Here is a 19,509-nt window from a genome sequence, read left to right as displayed (position 1 = left end):
ATGAGGTGTTCTGCACTTTGGATGTGTGGTTTTGTGAATTGTGTTAAGTGTTTTGACAGAATTAACCCTGTACTCAAAAAAAATGTGTTTTAGCAATTGAAAAAACTTTAATAACCTGAACGAAAGCCTAAATACAGCACTTTTGTTTTTGCTCCCATTTTACCTGAGCTGAAATCTAAGATCTAAGACTTCTTCTATTTACACAAAAGGCCTGTTTCTCTCAAATATTCTTCACAAATGTGTCTAAATCTGTGTTCGTGAGCACTTTTCCTCAGCCAGGATAATCCATCCACCTCACAGGTGTGGCATATAAAGATGCTGATCAGACAGCATGATTAGTGCACAGGTGTGCATTAGGCTGGTCACTAGGGTTGTAACGGTTCTCAAACATTTCGGTTCTGTACGTACCTCGGTTTTTAGGTCACGGTTCGGTACGTTTTCGGTACAGCAGAAAAAAATTATCACAAAACGCAAAATATTTTTGGGGTGTTTTTAATTATTATTAAACTGCGAATAATGTATTCACTCAAATAAATACAAAATATAATCAAATGAACATTAAAGTGCAGCATTTCGATGAACTGAAATAATCTGTATTTGAACTTTACTGTACTACTACTCACAAAACATAAATTATTAGTTTTGGGTTTTTAATTATTATTAAACTGTGAATATTCACTCAAATAAATACAAAATATAATAAAATAAACATTAAGGTGCAGCATTTCGATGAACTGAAATAATCTGTATTTGAACTGTACTGTACTAGTACCTAAGCAGCCAGCTTGACATTATGACTTGCTTGTCATTGTATTTTCATGTTTTTTTAAAGAAAAATGAACTTGTCAACATTGCTTGCCGAAAGGGCAGATCTGCTGGCACTAAAAATGTCTCCTGCTGTGGAGAACACCCTCTCGCTAGGGACAGAGGTAGCAGATACAGCCAGGTAGCGCTTTGCTAACATGGCAACATAAGGATATTTGGCGTTTGTAATAGCTTTGGCTCGGTCTAAACTTTTTGCGAGTGGTGGAGGCTTAAATGCTAGTGGGAGTTGGGCTTGCTCTTCAGTCTTTTTTCTTTTGGTACCGGTGATATTCACGTTCGGGTGATGCCTTTTCAAATGAGTGTGCAAGTTTGATTTATTGCCAGCCGCGTAATAGGGATGGGAACGATTAATCCATCAGATCTAGCTAGTTCTAGCTAATGATATGGCTGCTGCCCCTCCCTACACAGATCACGCAGACTCAAACCTCATCTTATGCCCAAATGCGGCGCAAATGCGCTCCGCAGCCGTTGCGAGGTTCCGGCGCTAAAAAGTTCATGAGCGTGATCCCCCGCCCCCTGTCAACACTCGCGACACATGAGTGGCCAGCCTAAACAACAATAAGCGCTGCTTGGCAACCGTGTGTGGCGGCAAAGTACATAGACATTTTGACAGGAGAGATTTTGTTTTGCCGGTATTCAACATATTTTACCAGTCATGGTCCGGTAATTATTTACAATCTAAGAAGAGTCCTACACAACAGACATGGCGTCAGAAAGGAGAAATGTTTGGAAATATTTTGACCAGGTTAGTGAGTGCGGTGCAAACTATGCCAAATTAAACTTATATACATACTATACCTTGCTATACCCGCAACCTCCGTTCCAGCCGAGAGGGTCTTCTCTATAGTAGAGATGGGCGAGTCCTGATTCATCCGGATCATTAACCCGAATCCTAGAAATGAGCTGGTCCTGACGAGTCTCCCCTCTCCATTAACCCGATTCCTTTGAGTCTGGTGTGACGTACAAATTAAAACTATCAATTGCGTCACTCGCCACTCTCTTTATAACATGTAAAATAACATTACAACGTACCCCAGTCCATCTGCCTACCCTTTAGCAAGTAGGATAGCTTCCAGAAGTTATCGTTTGGGTCAGGGGACGGGACGCGGATCAGTGAAACTTTCTGCAGACTCGTGGGGACTCAGAGCTATATTATGCACGACTCAACAGCAGACTCAGAGATTCGCAAATCTTGACTCACTGTGCAAAACATAGCAGAATCGTGCGGACTCAGAGCCGTAACCGTATAGCAGCAGATCCAGAGATCCAGCAGACTCGTCCTCATGCACGAGTCAACAGCAGACTCAGATTCGCCAAATCGCAAAACGACCCTTTTTTTTTGTGATTAACATTTTTTATTAAAGCAAAAGGCACTGTGTAGCGGAGGTTAATATAACATCAGTTTAATATGCTCGTGAAATGCAACAACTTTTCGGTTTCACTGGTAGGATTTCTACTGTCTTGGTGATGCTGACTCATATGACTCAAATGACTTGTATGATCCGGATCTCTTCAATGACTGACTCATAAGACTCCGAGTCCATAAAAGGATCCGGATTTGCCATCTCTACTCTACAGCTGGCCTGCTTGTGAATTGCCTCCGCACATGAAAGCTGTAGGCCAATAGCTGTCAAACTGTGATCACCAGTTCAATACATTTGACAAATTCGACTTGGTTTCTATACTTATTTGAATGTATGTAAAAAAAATGTTTGAATTTTTTTTTACCAATTTTTTGTTTTATAGGATATGTACATTTCGGTTAACCGGTTAACCATTTTTTGGGGGGTCGAATATTCGAATATACATTTGATTTCAAATTCCCATCCCTACCGCGTAACCAATTTTAGTTGAACAATGCCGACAAACAGCTTTGGTTCAGTGCACCTGTCTTTGTCATCTTTGTCATCCTTGTACGTAACTGCGAAACCAAACCGGAGACTTCAATGAATCTGGAGGATTTTCGAGCTCAACTTTATCTGCGTTCGCCATTTCGACAGTTCCTCAAATTACTGACTACATTTGAACGCATCCCTGTGACCAGCTCTCATAGTATGCCTCTCGTCCAATGAAATGACTTGGTCGCTCTATGACGCCTTGAACCCAATGTGAGAAAATTACACTGAATGCTACGACGCAGCACCTGAGATTACTCCCAAAAAGTTGTTCACGTTCTCAATTTTTTACGTTTAACTTTATATTCGTTCGGTACACTTCGGTACACACGTGTACCGAACCGAAGGGCCCATACCAAATATTTTCGGTACGAATACGTATACCGTTACACCCCTACTGGTCACAATAAAAGGCCAATCTAAAATGTGCACTTTTATCACATAGCACAATGCCACAGCTTTGAGGCAGCATGCAATTGGCATGCGGACTGCAGGAATGTCCACCAGAGCTGTCTCCTGTGAATTGAATGTTAATTTCTCTACCATAGGCCGCCTCTAAAGGCATTTCCGAGAAGTACATCCAACTAGCCTCACAACCACAGACCACGTGAAACCACACCAGCCCAGGATCCAGCATCTTCCCCTGCAAGATCGTCTGAGACCAGCCACCCGTCAGCTGATGCAACAATCGGATGCATAACCAAAGAGTTTCTGCACAAATTATCAGAAACAGTTTCAGGGGAGCCCATCTGCGAGCTTGTTGTCCTCACCGGGGTTTCGACCTGACTGCAGTCCGTTGTGGTAACCGACTTGATGGACAAATGCTCATCCTTGATGACGTCTGGCACTTTGGAGAGGTGTTCTCTTCTCAAATGAATCACTGTTTTCACTGTGCTGGGCAGATGACAGACGTATGGCGTCATGAGGCTGAGCGGCTTGCTGATGTCAACGTTGTGAATGGAGTGGCCCATGGCGGCGGTGGGGTGATAGTTTGGGCAGGCTATATTATGGACAACAAACAAAGGTGCATTAGGGACGACGGCCTGTTCCAGTTCCTGCCAATATTCAGCGACCTCGCACAGCCATTGAAGAGTGGACCAACATTCCACAGACCACAGCCAACAACCTGATCAACCCTACAGTATGTGAAGGAGATGTGTTGAACTGCGTGAGGCGGTTGGTGGTGTGTGTGTGTGTGTGTGTGTGTGTGTGTGTGTGTGTGTGTGTTGCACAGCTGTGCAACAGGTGTCCTGTGAGGACATTTGAATGCAGTGAGCAACTGATTTGCCTCTGGGCTGTGCAGAGGCAGCAGTGTGTCTTGCTTGCTCTGCTAATTGATGGATTAATAACTTTGTTAGCGACAGGACTGGAGGGCATTGGTTCCATTTGTTAACGTCTATCTTAATGTCGGGATTCATACTGTTTATCCCGAAGGCAAATGCAAACAATCAAACAAACAATAGGAAAGAGAAATCCAAATAGGCCATATCATTTCGCAACTGAAAACTCATCTTTATACACCACTTAAAACTAATACAACGGAAAAAAAAGGTTTAGTACTAAAAAAAGGTTTAGTACTAAAAAAAGGTTTAGCTACTCCGCTACACTTATTGTAAAAGGCTTGGATAAGAGCATCATCGAAATGAAATGCAATGTAGTGTCTTCTGTTCATATAATCGAATAAACTCAATTAGAAATTAAAAGGCGTTATTGTCGTATGCCGGGTAGCTACAGTGTAGATATGGCAATGAAAATCAAACAATGTATATTCAATGTAAGCGCTTCGAGATTTGTCTTGGCAGATGAGAAGCGCTATATAAATTGCATGTATTATTATTATTATTATATCACATATAAGAACAATGTGCAATTATACACAGATACACAACAAGTGTGTGTGTCAGTTTGTGTGTGTTTGTGAAGGTATTTGACCGGGATCCTCCTCACCTTACAGTCTGTAGACTCAGACAGCAGTAAAAGTTGGCCCCCTCTCTGTGATGTTCTCTCCTCACATGCTGCTGAACTCTAAAGGATCAGGCGTCTCCTCACACTGTGTGTGTGTGAGTTCGATGCATAGAGTGTGTGCGACTTATAGACAATAGGAAGAGGATGCAGGAGGCTCTATCTTTAACCCAGCCAGCAGAAAGCTGTCATTCTGTCCTTCTTTCAGGCTGTGACAAGTCCTGTTTTAGCCCCGGCTGAAGCTGAATGGAGCTCCAGAGATATGTGGAGCAGCTATGGACACCTGTCCTGCTCTGAGCAAGGCCACAGTGCAACAGATACACCATCAAAGTGCCAGGCAAGCCTCAGAGACTGGAGCAAAGATGTAGAAAATAAAACCGTTCCGTCAGAGCTTAGATGATGGCAGAATCCTGAGGTCCACATGAATTGCTCTAAAGGTATTTTAAGACATGGTGTTTTCTATTGATTCTAAAAAAAATAAACGTGCATTTTATTTTGGTTAATCACACAATTATTTTGAATGTCTTTAAGTGATTCCTTAGAGGATGTAATACTAGAATCACACTTGAAGAGTGCACACCTCAAACAAGGCCAGTGGTGCATTCACAAGCTACTCAGATTGGCTATCTTCCAAGCTGGGAAGTTTTTTCACAACTTTGGTGTGTTCATAAGCTTTAAGTCATAATGTGGAAACAACATGGAAGCTTACAAAAAAATCTGTGTTGTGTATTTTGTTGCTCAGAGCCATCAACCCAACACTGACTTTGGTCTGTTTTCTCACTAAGCAAACAGCAATTGCCAGGTGGGTGAGTCATATATTCCCCTTACATTCTGTATCATCTTGTTCAAGCTCTATGTTAAACCTATTTCAGGTTTATGATGAATGAAATCAATGTTTTTTCAATTGCTGCACCCCGATATGAAAAGGAATTCTACGTGTTCGGTTCCTATCTTTTAGACAATTAAACAAAAAATTGAGCCATCAAATGTAGTATCTCTGTAAACTTTGGATCTCAGAGCATAAAAAACATTCCGTGTAAATGTTTGACTATACAGTGAGTTTTAATGATCTATCAGTGTGTTTGGTGGACCTCAGGGACTGTCAGCCCCTTGTGAGTATGGAAATGTTATTTATTTAAAAGAACACACCAAAAATTTTCCGAAAGGTCCTTGGCATCACAGTTTCGGCTTGAAACATTACATTAATACCATAAAGCCAGTGTCACAAACTGTGGGCAGTGGGATATGAAAGATTTGAGGGTTAGCATGCAAAGGGTCCAATACAAAAGTTGCAGTATGGGAAATTTGAACAGAGACTGGCTGAGACTATGACCACATCTTGACTTGATAGTGCTTTTATCTAATGTTCACCAGAAATCCCAAGTTGGGATTGTTTTAAAGGTCCCCTAAGAAACACACTCATATAAGATAACTTCTTATTGAAGGAACATGTTCAAAGAGTAAAGCTGAGGACGAGAGTCTCAGTTAAGCTGACCCTGAGCGGATGTTGGTGTCTGGATGAGCAACTTCACATGCTGCATGTATTACACTGATTTTTCCTATGGGATGTAAACAATGCTGAGATAGTTTAACTAGCTCTCTATCACGTATAGATAATGTTACTTTTAATTTGCATTATGCCATGAATTCACTCAATGTCAGTCATACATATTTTTTAATTGAAAAAGTATTAGTGAAGGATAAAAGACAATGTTTTTACAAAAAGACAGTTCAAAACACACCTTACATTTAAAGGATCATCCTTTTATTTTCAACTTGCCTTTAGTTAGACTTCAGCCATGTGCACACAGTGCATACAGTGTGACATTTATTAGGCCCTGTATAAAACTGCAGGACTACTGATAACAGTAGTTGGTATAAAATTGTCATAAGACCACAGGACTCAGAATTATAGATAGTACAGTATCATATCATCACTGACAAAATAAAATCCTTTCCCTGAAAGCAGATATCCAGGCAGCAGGGTTATCAACAGTTTACACTTCATAGATGAGTCCCAACCAATTTAGAAATGAAACCTTCTTCGCCTTCGTCTCTTGTAATGCTTCATGGATAAAGATTGGTGATAACATATTTTGTAGGCCAACCTGGAAGCTAGCATCACAAGGGCTCCCGTCGTTGATGTCGTTTAGTAGTCTCATTTAGTCGCTTGTTAGCCATTTTGATGACACATAAAAGCTTTAAACATTCACCAGTGGTGGTTTTACTGACACATTTCTTGTCATAGATTAAAACTTCAGAAAATCTCTCCAGCTTGTGTTAACCACAGACCTTATTTTAGGCATCTAACCATAAACGAGGGATCCAGAAGTTCTTAAATGCTAACTAATGTCCAGCATTTAAAACTAAATCTGCATGTTAGGTTAACGCTGGTTTAGGTACCGGACTATAAGTCACGTTTTTTTACCTGTCTGGCTGGTCCTGCGTCTTATACTCCGAAGCAACTTATATATTGAATTTTGTCTGACTGCGTTCAAACTCCGGCCAATAGATGGCAATTTATTCAATCATGACAACTGAAAACTGCTGTACCACCGAAGAAGAAAAAAGTCACGGCAACCGGGAGGTTCATGGATGCATAATAAGAACTGGGAGGATGCGTCACGTAACTTTCCAGGATGTTGTGGGATGGATGTACACAGCATGGGCTTAAGTGACGACCGACACCATCCTGTCGGGATTCAGAAAGGTCTAATCGGAGCTGATTCTGATGGAGAGTCTGAGGACAACCCGGAGCAGGACATGCTGCTTCATCAACACAGAGGATGAAGACTTCAGTGGATAAATGCGACTTATACACCGAAGCGACTTATATATGTTTTTTTTCTCTTAACGACATGTTGGTGCGACTTATAGTCCGGAAAATACGGTAATATTGGTTCAATTGACCTTTTAACATTAGAGGACATTATAGGAATTTGTGGTGCTGGTTGTGTGTCTGCCGTCAGTGTTCAGCAGCCTTTTCTGTACAAGTCCACATGGTCAGCACGTGAATGTGAAACATTAGCAGCGTCTGAGAGAAGGTTTGCCACAGTCTGACTTTAAGAACTCCATTGGTCTTGATCGGACTAAAGCTGAATAACCAAATGAGCAGCCTGAGTAGAGGACTGGCCCTGGGTCAGTGGCTGAGGGCAGAAAGGTATTTTACTGTAAACATGATGCCCGCCATGCAAAGCAGTGTTACCAGAGATCTCACACAGCAGGATGCCTTGTACGATGTGAGGGTCTAAGGACAGAGGGTGTCGTATTGTCATACTGATATTCTGTACAAACTGTGAAGTCCACTGAGACAAATGTAACATTTGTGATATTGGGCTATATAAATAAACATTGATTGATTGATTGATTGATGCATCAGGAGGTGTTGGAGAGGAGATTTAACCAGGCGTGTTTCAGGACCAGCAGGCAGTGTTTTCCACTTATTCTTACAATTTCACAACTATCTGACAGTAGTGAACCAACTGAGCGTGGATCAGTCTTTACATCCTAGCTGGTTTGAAAGACTCAGAGCCTAAAGCCACTGCAGCGACAGTTTGCATGATATTTGCTTGAGCTATTTGCAACTTAATTCCTAGCTTGTGTTCACTGTGGCTGGATTCTGTGTTAATGCATCATCGCTTCTACGGAAAGCACCCTCACCCACAGAAAAAAAACAGAAAAATCAAACAGGACTGCTTACAAAATATATACAATATATGCTATTGTTAGAGGAATGTTGAACTTGAGATTTAAAACCTCTTGAATATAAGGCTGATGAAGTAAACAGGAGGGTAAGAATACAACAGAAAACAGATAAAAAGTCAATAGTCCTCTTTCTAGCATGGGTTGTTGATGATTGGTGGACTTAGTCGTCAATGCACCCAGTGGCGCCCCAAGACACTCTGGGGGCCCCAAGCAGAAGGGACATGGCACCTCCGACAGGACCTCTCCCCCCCCCCCCGGAGCGGAGCAGCGAAACGGAAATTATGAAGCAGCTTTTATAAGGCTTTAAAAGGGGGTTTCCCGACATTCGCAGCATATTAAAGGGTGTTTCATGTTGTCGTTGCTGTGGACCTTCTTAATCTTCCTTTCTTTGGAGGCCCCCTTCTGGTCCGGGGCCCCGAGCAGTTGCCTGCTTTGCCTGTCGGCAAACAGCGCCCCTGAATGCACCAACGTGAGCCAATCAAAAGCAGCTCACACCTTTAGACAGCCACCCAGCTCTGTTGGTTTAAAACTGTCCTCCCCCCGAAAGGAATACCAGCACCTTCAGTTACTAGGGGGTTATATTTGCAAAATATATAAAGAAAAATATAGGGTTACTGGCCCTAGCATATAGTACAGTCCAACAGCTGTCTGTAAATATTTCTCCCATGATTATCATTTCTAAAAGTAAATCACAGGGTAAAGATAGCCGGAACGTGACAAGACGCAACGAGGACAACATGGCCCCCGAGCTGGGCTGCTGTCTGCAGACACACAGGACAACAGGAGTCTGGGAAATGTGAAAGTAAAACATGAAAATGGGTGTTGGTTTAATAAAAGAGAGGATACTCCAAAGGGAATTGGAAACTGCTCGTACAGGAACTGCGGCCCAGTTTGTATCCTCAACAAAATGTATTTGTGAGCTTATTTTAACCTGAGTGTGTTGTTGTTCATCACCGCATAAGGAAATGACTGGAGGGGAAATACACTTAGTAAATGACACTGATGTATAGCCTGAGAAAAGATTTGGCTTTAAGACAATAAGATCACTGAAGGAATAGTTGGACATTTTGAGAAATATGCTACTTCCTCACAGTGACAACAAAGCTTCAGAACAAGACTTGCTCTGACACTTACAGTATGGCGCTTTTCCACTGCAGGACCTAGCACGGCTTAGTACGGTATGGTTAGGCCTTGGTAGGCCAGGCTCACTTTATGCTGCGTTTCCATTACAGTTTAGTAACAGGGGTAGTAACTATAGTAACGCAGTGTAGGCGGGGCGATCGGCTGTTCGGCGGGCGGAGCGACGCTGCGTAAAACTGCTATGACGTCAACTTCAATGCGAACCACAAAACCTAAACATCAGCCGTTAGCTGTTAGCACTCAGAGATCACAGCTCCTCATATCTGTTCAAGAAACTGGACAAAAGTTAAACAAGTACAAACCACAGACTGTCTGTGTCATGACGAATACAGTCGCTGCTTTATTTGTGTCTGTAGGCCGTTGTTGTGAGTGTGGGCGGAACATATACAACATTAGCTTAGCCTGATCGATCCGATCTCCACACATGCATTTTTTTACTAACCACTATCAGTATGTTGTTACTTCGGCATCATTTTGAAACGTGTATTACAATTAAATCATAGTAAAATATGTTCATTTTGATGTAGTTGTTGCCCCCTTGCAACGTATGTAACGTTTGCTGAACATGGCTAAGTCTATTGGAGTAAGTTTGGGTGCTTTTGTGCTTTCAAATTCAACTATGTTAAAAGTACATAATATAACTTTAAGTACATCTAAGATGACGAGGTAAACAACATTTTCTAGACCAATTTTGTCCAACAGGCCCAAAGTTCCCGGGCGTTTCTTCCAGACCTGTCCGGCTACCTGACAATCTGAAACAGCTGGGCATGAGAACAGTCCTCTTCCACAGAGCTACAGTTTCTCTGTTGCATTTCAGCACTTTGACCTTGCATTTTAACTCCCAAATTCCCCACTTATATAATATCAAAGAGGATCCCGCTCTCTATCTGCAGTCTTCTAGGTCTGACTGAGATTGACAGCAGAAAAATTCAGAGTGCACCCCCCTGGCAGAGCTATAAACCCCCCCATTTCTCTCTCTCAGGCAATAAGATGATACTGTTTCAATTAGGCTCCAGTGCCACACAAAGGAGTTGGAGCATTTGGCAATCAGTGTCACTTCGAACACCGAAGACAGTCCCGCCTCATTTACTTTTTAAACTAAGACTCAAAACGGGCGTGTTGTGTAAAAATCAATAAAAAAAAACATATTTAGACCATAAACCTCTGCTGTGCACTTCTGCATAATATCCCATCAGTGCAAATACAACCAACATCCAAAGACAGGATTTCCTTCAGTAGCAGCAAATATGTGATAAATTAGAAAAAGAAAGCATAAATAATGTGTTGAGCATCTTTCATCTTACTCCCCAGTGACCTAGCCTAAAAAAAATACAAAACTGGTTAAATATAAATAAAAAAATGAATATATACAAAGCAAAAGATCAAATATGATACACTTGCATAAAGCTTGGAGTGAAAGTGCATCATGGTTCCCTCCCATGTCTCCGTATTGAGGTGAGTCTATTTATCCGGCCACTAGATTCTTGGCAAGAAATGTGTCACGGTCATGGCGGGTGACACTCGGTTTCCTCTTTTTGTTTTGCCGTTCTTACTCAGTCCGATGAACATCCTCGGGTAGGCAATGGACTCGTAGGCGTTGTAGTTGTTGGCGAGGAGCTTCTCTCTGAACTTACACTCGTTATTGTAGTGTAACTGAAGGAGAAAAGATGCACACATGAGGATTATTGGAAAATGCTAATTATTGAAGTCAGAGACAAAACAAAGTTGCATTCTTGTTGAAGTTTGTATTGTTCCATGTGATTACTATCAAACAATTGCTTTATTTCTGACTACAAAGCTAAAGTACAATAGATGTTACAGTCCTGGGTTTCCACATAAAACGTGATTGTCAAATGATGAATGATGGGAGTGAGGCGGGACGGACTGATTGTGAGGGGAATATAGCTGTGAGCTGGAATCATAAGGCTCTTTGAGATTAAATATAGTTATGAACTCATCTCAGATTGTTCCTTTGTTGTTGTATAGTGTTGTATTCTTCCATTTATGCCTGAGACATGGCTAAACTTGGCTAGAAACATCTGCAGCACGTCACAGTGGACTTTAGCATCACGTGCTGATACTCTGTTATGGCACTATCATCAGCTCCAGGGCCCACCCGTGATCCAATCACCGGCACATAAATAATGACCAACATGTCTGTGTTTGCATATACATGAAACACATTTAATGAAAACCATATCTCTATTTGATTGGTATGTGTGTGTACATTTCAGTTGTGACTGTAAGATAGATCATACTGTACATTATTACAGAAACGACAGATGATTAATAAAGAAGCGCAGCCTACAGTCTTTGTGAGTCTGCACCCTACAGGGGATCTGTTAAACTGCCTATTATGTTTAATTTTTGGGTGCATTTTATAAACCTTAAAATATAAAGTTATTATGTAGAGCTCTAGAGAGCCTAGAATAAGAGCAGGCAGTGGGGTGAAGGTCAGACCTGGGCACCGGAACATAGACATGACACATCACTGACAGTATGATAATAACATCTCTGTGATTTCTGTAAAATGAGAAATACTTTCAAAATACTAATGATTGAAAATACAGAAGCTTCACAGAGCTACCTGAAGCACACTGTGGACAAAGCCAGAGTTTATCTTACGCAGAGGACATCAGTTGAGTGTGCTTCAATGTGGCCCAGACATGTTAGCAGACCCTCTGCTGAATGATTGTGGCCGTAGACCCCCCGTAAGCATCCGCTCTCAATGTGTGCATTCACAGATTCAATTAGGATCACTAAAAACACATAATGCTGTCTGAACTGGGCCAGCTCAGGTACACATTACTCCACTACATCTTTCTAGAGCAAATAGTCAACTGCATTTCATTAAAGTTTACAACATTATTAAATCAAAAATGTTGATCAAGCGCCAGTAAAAGACTTTGTGATTTCTTCTTCTCTTCATTCTAAACAGACCTCATATTAGCATGCCAAGTTTTCTCCATTGATAGCGAACAGTTGCCCCTGGCAGTCACTGGTGCACATATTCAGAAACATCTACAACTAGTCTCTTGGGTGCAACTTGTTTTTTAATTTGAATGAATTGCTTAGTTGAATTGCTTGAATTAGTTTAGTGCTGTGCTGATTTCAAAATGTACACTTGAGCCTTAACAAGGCTAAATATAAGAAGGGTTGGTGGACGTGCTCCTAGATTTAAGGAATATTCTGTCAGCCACTGACAGCTAACAGGGACCTACCCAAGGTCATGTCCTCTGCATTATTCTGGGTACATTTCTGAATTTGTATTTTATATGCAGATTCGAGTATGTTAAGACCGAATGAAAGCAAACACATAAATAAAGGTGGGAACACTCACAGATCCGTACAGCTTCCCCCGCCGGTTCATGGCCACAAAGAATCTGCTGCGGACCCCCAGCAGGGTCACCACCCCCCGCTCCACCGGGGAGATCTGCAGGACACCTTCAGTGGAAACAAAGACACACACTGAAACACACACACTAGAACATGGAACACACTGAGACGTGTTTGTGTTTTTTATCTGAGATTTATTCTGTAATGAACTGCGACATCTTTCAACATTTTACAGTGAGTTAACTTCATGATGCTGTACGAGTACACTCTGTGTAAATTGGTTGGTTTTGGCAAGGTGTGACATTGTGCAAGCCTCATCTCTACGTAGATTCATACAACAATTCAGAGCGGTAACAAGTGGCGGTTCTAGCTGATATGGCGCCCAGGGCGGTGCACCTTTTGTCGGCGCCCCCCCTGGCATGAATATAAAAAACTATAGGTTATATGAATAAATAAAAACACGCATCCAATTCAGAATTAAATAACTATATTGCACACATTTCTCCAACACACAAATAGAACAATGTGTGTAATCAAAATAACTACAAAAAATTAAATCACAATATCACAAAAATAAACATGAATATAAAAAGTAGTAGGAAACATACATTAATACATAAAAAGACATATAAGCTACAGAATGAAAAGACTAAATTGCACAAATCTTTCAACACACAAATCGAACAGAACACACGTTAAATAACGTATTTACAGAATTAGGCATCTCTGAATTCAACTCCCAAAAATCTGACCTTCCTTGCCTTCTTTGATGCAGTTAAATAAAGCTTTCATTTCAGTATGCACAATGTAGGTCTATTACTTTTTCAGAATAGGAACTGTTAGAACAATAACACAACTTGCCACACTAATTCTTTCTTGGCATAACATATCTCACAAAAGATGGGCTACAACATATCAGTACTGTAGGCCTATATTACAGACGTCTTTTAATTAAGCCTCCAGTATTAAAAATTACACTAAGGACTTGTCAGTACAATTACTTTTGAGGTGACTAAATCAATAACGGTTATAGTGGTTGTTTATAACGTTTTTATTGCAGGGCTACACATTATCGTTCTGAACTAAGACGGTTTTAAATGATTTCAATGTAGTTGCTGAACTGACGACGAAACACAGGCAGCTAACAAGCAGCAATGGAGTTAAGGTTATCGGCATCATTTAATGACATGCTTAATATAAATGAGATGTTACAGGTGCATATACCTTTATCTTTTGAGCGTTTCATTTCTTCTTCTTTCCTTTTCTTTCTAAACTGGGCCCCTGATGCCTTTTGTCTTGTGCCACCGTAGGTATTAATGTTCGACCCGAGAATCAATGCATAGCGTACCCCTCCCCCAACACTGTCAACTACATGTCAAGACTGTACCAATTTGCCGAAGTTAATTTTTAAATAATTCTTCATTGTTTCATACAACCCAGTATGCAGTACTACTTTATAAACATCAAAAGTGTTTATTTGATAGAGATAGTTTACCCGCCGCCCGCCTCTGGGTCCCCCATAGTGAGACGACCTGAGATCACCCCCGCCCTTCTTTGAGTGTGACGCACCGTACACACGGTTCCGTTGCGTGCTTCAACAGAGACACTTCCCATTCACTTTGAATGGAGTGACGTCACGCTTTGCCGAACTGAATTGTGGTTCCGTTGCTTCGCTCTACTTCGCTTTGCTTCGCTTCGCTTTGCTCGCGGTGAAAGTTGAGAAAACTTCAACTTTTCAAGCGTCGACGTAAACGCCAGCCATATGCCAGTACAAGCGCTAGCCAATCAAACTGCGTGCTTGTGTGTCCGGGGCGGGACATTAATGTGAGTAAAATGTTTGTTGTGGCCAAACGGCGGTACTACAATTTCCGTATCAGTCCGTGACGTCACTGGGCCCAGAAATACTTTTCCCAGATTTATTTTCTCTCTCCATTCATTCTACTGAGCCGAGAGCGGGAGCTCGGGGGGCGGGGCTTAAGGGGGAACTCAACTGTGCATGCTCCATGAGCGCACATACAGGTACTTCTGCTCTGACAGCCAGGCATGACGGCTAATTTGTGACGTATTGCTCTCGAAAATCTCAGGCCATTTTATCCTCATGCGCCAGTGAGCAGCTCTCATAGGAAAGAACGAGACCCCGACGCTCTATCTAGTTCATATTATACATCCATGGCTTCATAGCCGTGGGAACATGTTTCAAATGGGGGGTGCTGTGGGGATGACACCAGGGCTGGTTCTGACCAATGTGCTGCCCTATAGGCAAGATTTTAGCTGGTAATGAAAAACCTCTACAAAACATCAATACACTACAAAAAGATAAATATATTGACATGGTGGACAGCTTATATAACAAGGCTTCAAATTTATTTAGTATTATAACATGTTTTAATTGGGGGGGTGGACTTCACATCCTCTAGGGGCTCCGGGGGTACCCCCTCGGGAAGATTTTTTTAGCATTTTAAAGTAAAATGCTTCAATTTGGTGCACTTTGAGCGCCCAATTAGAGAGTGATCTAGGGGGTACAACTCTAAACACCCATATGAAAAAGATCGGTTTGCATTTTATTAATCAAATAAGTAGGTATGTGAACATTTCCAATAACCTACCATAGCCAATAACAAATACATGTAACTTATTTTATTTGTGTTGTTCACTCATATCTTATTTTACCAGTTAACATTTATTTATATTTTTATATCTCTCCAGTTTTAAACGATATTTTTGGTTTACTCTCCTATAGTATACATTGGAATGATTTCAAACCTGTTTTTATTTATCCTAATAATTATAAAGGTGTGCCTTGGAAATATTTGTTTACATAAATTGTGATCAAAACGTTTGAGACCCACTGAGATAACTTAGACTAAAGTGAACTATCTAAACCCTCAGTGTCCTTTACTTCACTGAGCCTCTCAGTCTGACAGGAAAGAACTCTCCCTCCACATTATTGTAGAAACAGCTTCTTATATCCGTTAGCGCAGCAGAAGCTAACAACAATCCCCGCCGGTACCGCGGTATCCCCTCTCTCTATCTCTCTCACTTTGGCTGTGGGCGCCTGCTAAGCCAACATCCTCCACTTTCATCACTTACAGCGCCCATCGTACTGTACAGGGCAAATGGAAAATGTAACCGGGGTGAAAAGGGTGTTATCTTTACTTAATTATGAATGTTGTTACATCAAGGCTGAAAATTCGTTTTTTTTGTATTGTGGAAGTGCAGATCCCCTGTCCTCCACCAGGGTGTGCTGCAGCACCCTCAGCACCCCTACTTCCCATGGCCCTGCATGGCTTCAATGAGACGGAACCATGTGTACGAGCCGCGAGACCTCCCATCCAGCTGCCTGCTGTCATAAGGCAGCAACAACAATACACTATAAGAACTTTTGCACAAATTGGCCGCCCAATGTGTGTGTGTGTGTGTGTGTGTGTGTGTGTGTGTGTGTGTGTGTGTGTGTGTGTGTGTGTGTGTGTGTGTGTGTGTGTGTGTGTGTGTGTTTGTCCTTTGTCCCTGCTATCATTTTAAAATGCTTTACAATCGCTTGAATTCCTCGCAGAGATCTCCTGTAATGTATCTCCCTCAATTGTTTTGCATTGTCTGGAAATAGTACAGAGGCAGGAGAAACCCCCCAGCATGCTATGAGTTCTCAGAGGCATTCTGTCAATTCCTCAGCTCACATTTGACAAAAAGCCCACACTTCACAAACACAGCCTGACAGGGATTAGATGTGACCTGATAGGTAAATCAACATGTGTTATTCTTTGTGTCCGAGGGAGGGGACTGCTGGGGTCCGTCTGTCCCCACACAGGGTCTCTGCTTCTCCTAACTTTAGGGGCTGGCTGGGCTGCATCACAGAGAGCTCTGGTTACCACGGGCGGAACGCACCGGCACTAAAGGGTGCACAGCGGCACTACGGCAGGACTCCTGCCACTTATTGATACTGTGGTATTGATGTAACAACATTCATAATTAAGTAAATGTAACACCCTTTTCACCCCGGTTACACTTTTCATTTTCCCTGTACGATGGGCGCTGTAAGTGATGAAAGTGGGGGATGTTGGCTTATCAGGCGCCCGCAGCTCACAGCCAAAGTGTGAGTGAGACTCCGAGCGAGCAAGAGAGAGAGGGCGCGCACCGGTACCGCGGATTGTTGTTGGATTGAGGCTGATAACTACAGCTCAGTGAGGTAAAGGACTCTGAGTGTTTAGAGTGCTTTAGTCTAAGTTATCTCAGTGGGTCTCAAACGGTTTGGTCACAATTTACGTAAACAAATATTTCCAAGGCACACCTTTATAATTATTAGGATAAATAACAACAGGTTTGAAATCATTGAAATGTATACTATAGGACAGTAAACCAAAAATATCTCAAAAAAATGCATGAATAACTAGGTAAAATAAGAACTGAACAAACACAAATAAAATAAGTTACATTTATTTGTTATTGGCTATGGTAGGTTATTGGTTATGTTCACATACTTATTTGATTATTACCCCCTAGATCTAGTCTCTAGTAATTCTGCTCAAAGTACACCAGATTGAAGCATTTTACTTTAAAATGTTACGACCCTTTTTTTCCGGGGGGGCATACCCCCGGACCCCCCTAGAAGATGTGACGTCCACCCCCCAATTAAAACATGTTCATACAATACTGAATACATTTGAAACCTTCTATATGTATACAACCAACATGTTAATACGTTTCAGTTTTTGTAGTTTATTTGTCTTTTGTAGAGATTTGTCATCTATTCTTTATATATTCTATTGTGTATTCATTGGAAGGGAGAGGGGGGGGGGTGCACCAAATCATAATCTAGATCATAGTCTAGAACCGACCCTGGGTGCATGCAGATGTTGGCTCAATAGGTGTAAATTGTTCTCTGATTGACAGCATCAGGAGTCAGACGCTGAGGCTCAGACTCATATTGTTAGTCATCGAGTTTATTTCATAGGCCTGCTATAATAAAATCAATTTCTCAACTGAAACGCTGATTTTCTTGATACTGTTGTTTAAAACCAGCATACAGCTTTCTGTAAGAAACCGTAAGTTACAATACACGTGTTAGAAATAATTTTGAATTTAATAATTAATAAATGACACAACTTACTGTGGCGGTTTTCGCTGTGTACACCCGTTATTCTACCGTCCGGTAACACCTGGATATGAAAGCCGATCCCAACGTTGCAATAGAGTCTCCGCAGCCTTTTAATGCCCAGCAGATAGTCTCCGTTCCGACTGACATCCTCCCGCTTCTCGCCCGGGATCCGCGCCAGGGAGCGGGAGTACAGAGCCTCCCAGCGGTCAGCCGTGCCGTTCAGCCCTGGGACGCAACCTGCCAGCCCGGTCACCAGGCCCAGCACCAGCACCGTCTGCAGGGCCGCCAGAGAGCCCATCCCGGGGGTGGCTCTGAAAGCAGCCTCCCGGCGTTTGCCTTTCCACTGAAGCGAGAATAGGAAGCGGCGGCGGGTGGAAGTTGCACTCATTCCCAGACCGACAGGCGCACTGATTTCAGCGCCGGAGCGACATTGATCTGCATGGACGCTGCGCAGCCATGCCTCTATATTTATACCTGCAGACACATTACATCACAGCTCCACACTTAGAAGAAATCTACAAACTACAATTTGACATCAACAGAGCTGGAGGCTTTATGGAAATCAAATAATAGCTGCCTTATCAGAGAGCAAAGTCAGGAGTTTGTAGAAATACATGAATAAAGGCCTTATTATGATACAAAAAACTTCTTTGTGCGAGGCTTTCATTATCAGCTGCAGAATATCATTATTTATGTATGGGAGGATGTAAAATAGGAAACGGCCAAGTTAACAGACCGTGGTGTCCAGACAGGAGACAGTTCTATAAATGAACAATAACAGGAAAAAACACAGGTCCAATTCAACCGAATGAAAAAGCGCTAACTTAAGAAGGGAAATCATGTCCCGGGCCCTTGTAGAAACAATGGTAAGACTAAATAGAGAGTTTGCAGCATGATAAGTAGGCTGTCATTGTTGGCCCCAACTGTACCCAACTCTGACGTTACAGGCATCACATGTCAGGTCTGTGAACTGTCATATGTGGAGGAAGTGCTCAAATGATTAAGCAAGTAGCAATACAACAGTAAAATATAATCAAGTACAATTTTGAAAGTAAAAGTAGAAAAGTATTAGCATCAACAAATACTTTAAGTACCAAAAGTCAGGTTACACATTATGCAAAACAGCCATTTTAAGCACTGTATTTCTAAAAATGTATTTTATAAGATGAATGGTGCATTCATTTGTTTATCACTTTATGTTGATCATGGTAAAGGTGTGGTTCATTTGAACTACTTTAGTTCAAGTAGATTAAGCTATATTAATATATTATAATGTGTGTCAAATCATTTGTTGTGTTAATTACTTAAATGCAGTGTAGTAAAAAGCACAACATTTACCCAGAAAATGTAGTGGAATAAAAGTATAAAGTGGTTTAATGCGAAAATACTCAAGTAAAGTACCTAATTTCATACTTACGTACATTACTTGAGTTTCTGTATAATATGTATTGCATTGCATGTGTCATTTCAGTAATGAGAGCCTGCCTTTCCGTCGTAAATTCAGAATTGTTAAATTAAATGATGATGCCCAACACAGGGATAGTCAGTGTTCAT

General features: G+C 41.6%; 1 protein-coding gene across 1 annotated transcript; it reads right to left on the bottom strand.

Annotated features, from left to right (window-relative positions):
• Positions 1 to 8,733: 8,733 nt before the first annotated feature.
• fgf4 (fibroblast growth factor 4) lies at positions 8,734 to 18,343 on the bottom strand (the record flags this gene model as incomplete). The annotated part of the gene is made up of 3 exons (XM_079667490.1): positions 8,734 to 11,180; positions 12,868 to 12,971; positions 17,968 to 18,343. 3 exons carry the CDS (start codon positions 18,341 to 18,343, stop codon positions 11,004 to 11,006), a joined length of 657 nt encoding a protein of 218 aa, XP_079523616.1. The 3' UTR covers positions 8,734 to 11,003.
• Positions 18,344 to 19,509: the final 1,166 nt, after the last annotated feature.

This window comes from Notothenia rossii (assembly GCF_949606895.1).
Source record: "Notothenia rossii genome assembly, chromosome: 2".
NCBI classification, from domain to species: domain Eukaryota; kingdom Metazoa; phylum Chordata; class Actinopteri; order Perciformes; family Nototheniidae; genus Notothenia; species Notothenia rossii.
This window is presented reverse-complemented; position numbering and strand designations above follow the sequence as displayed.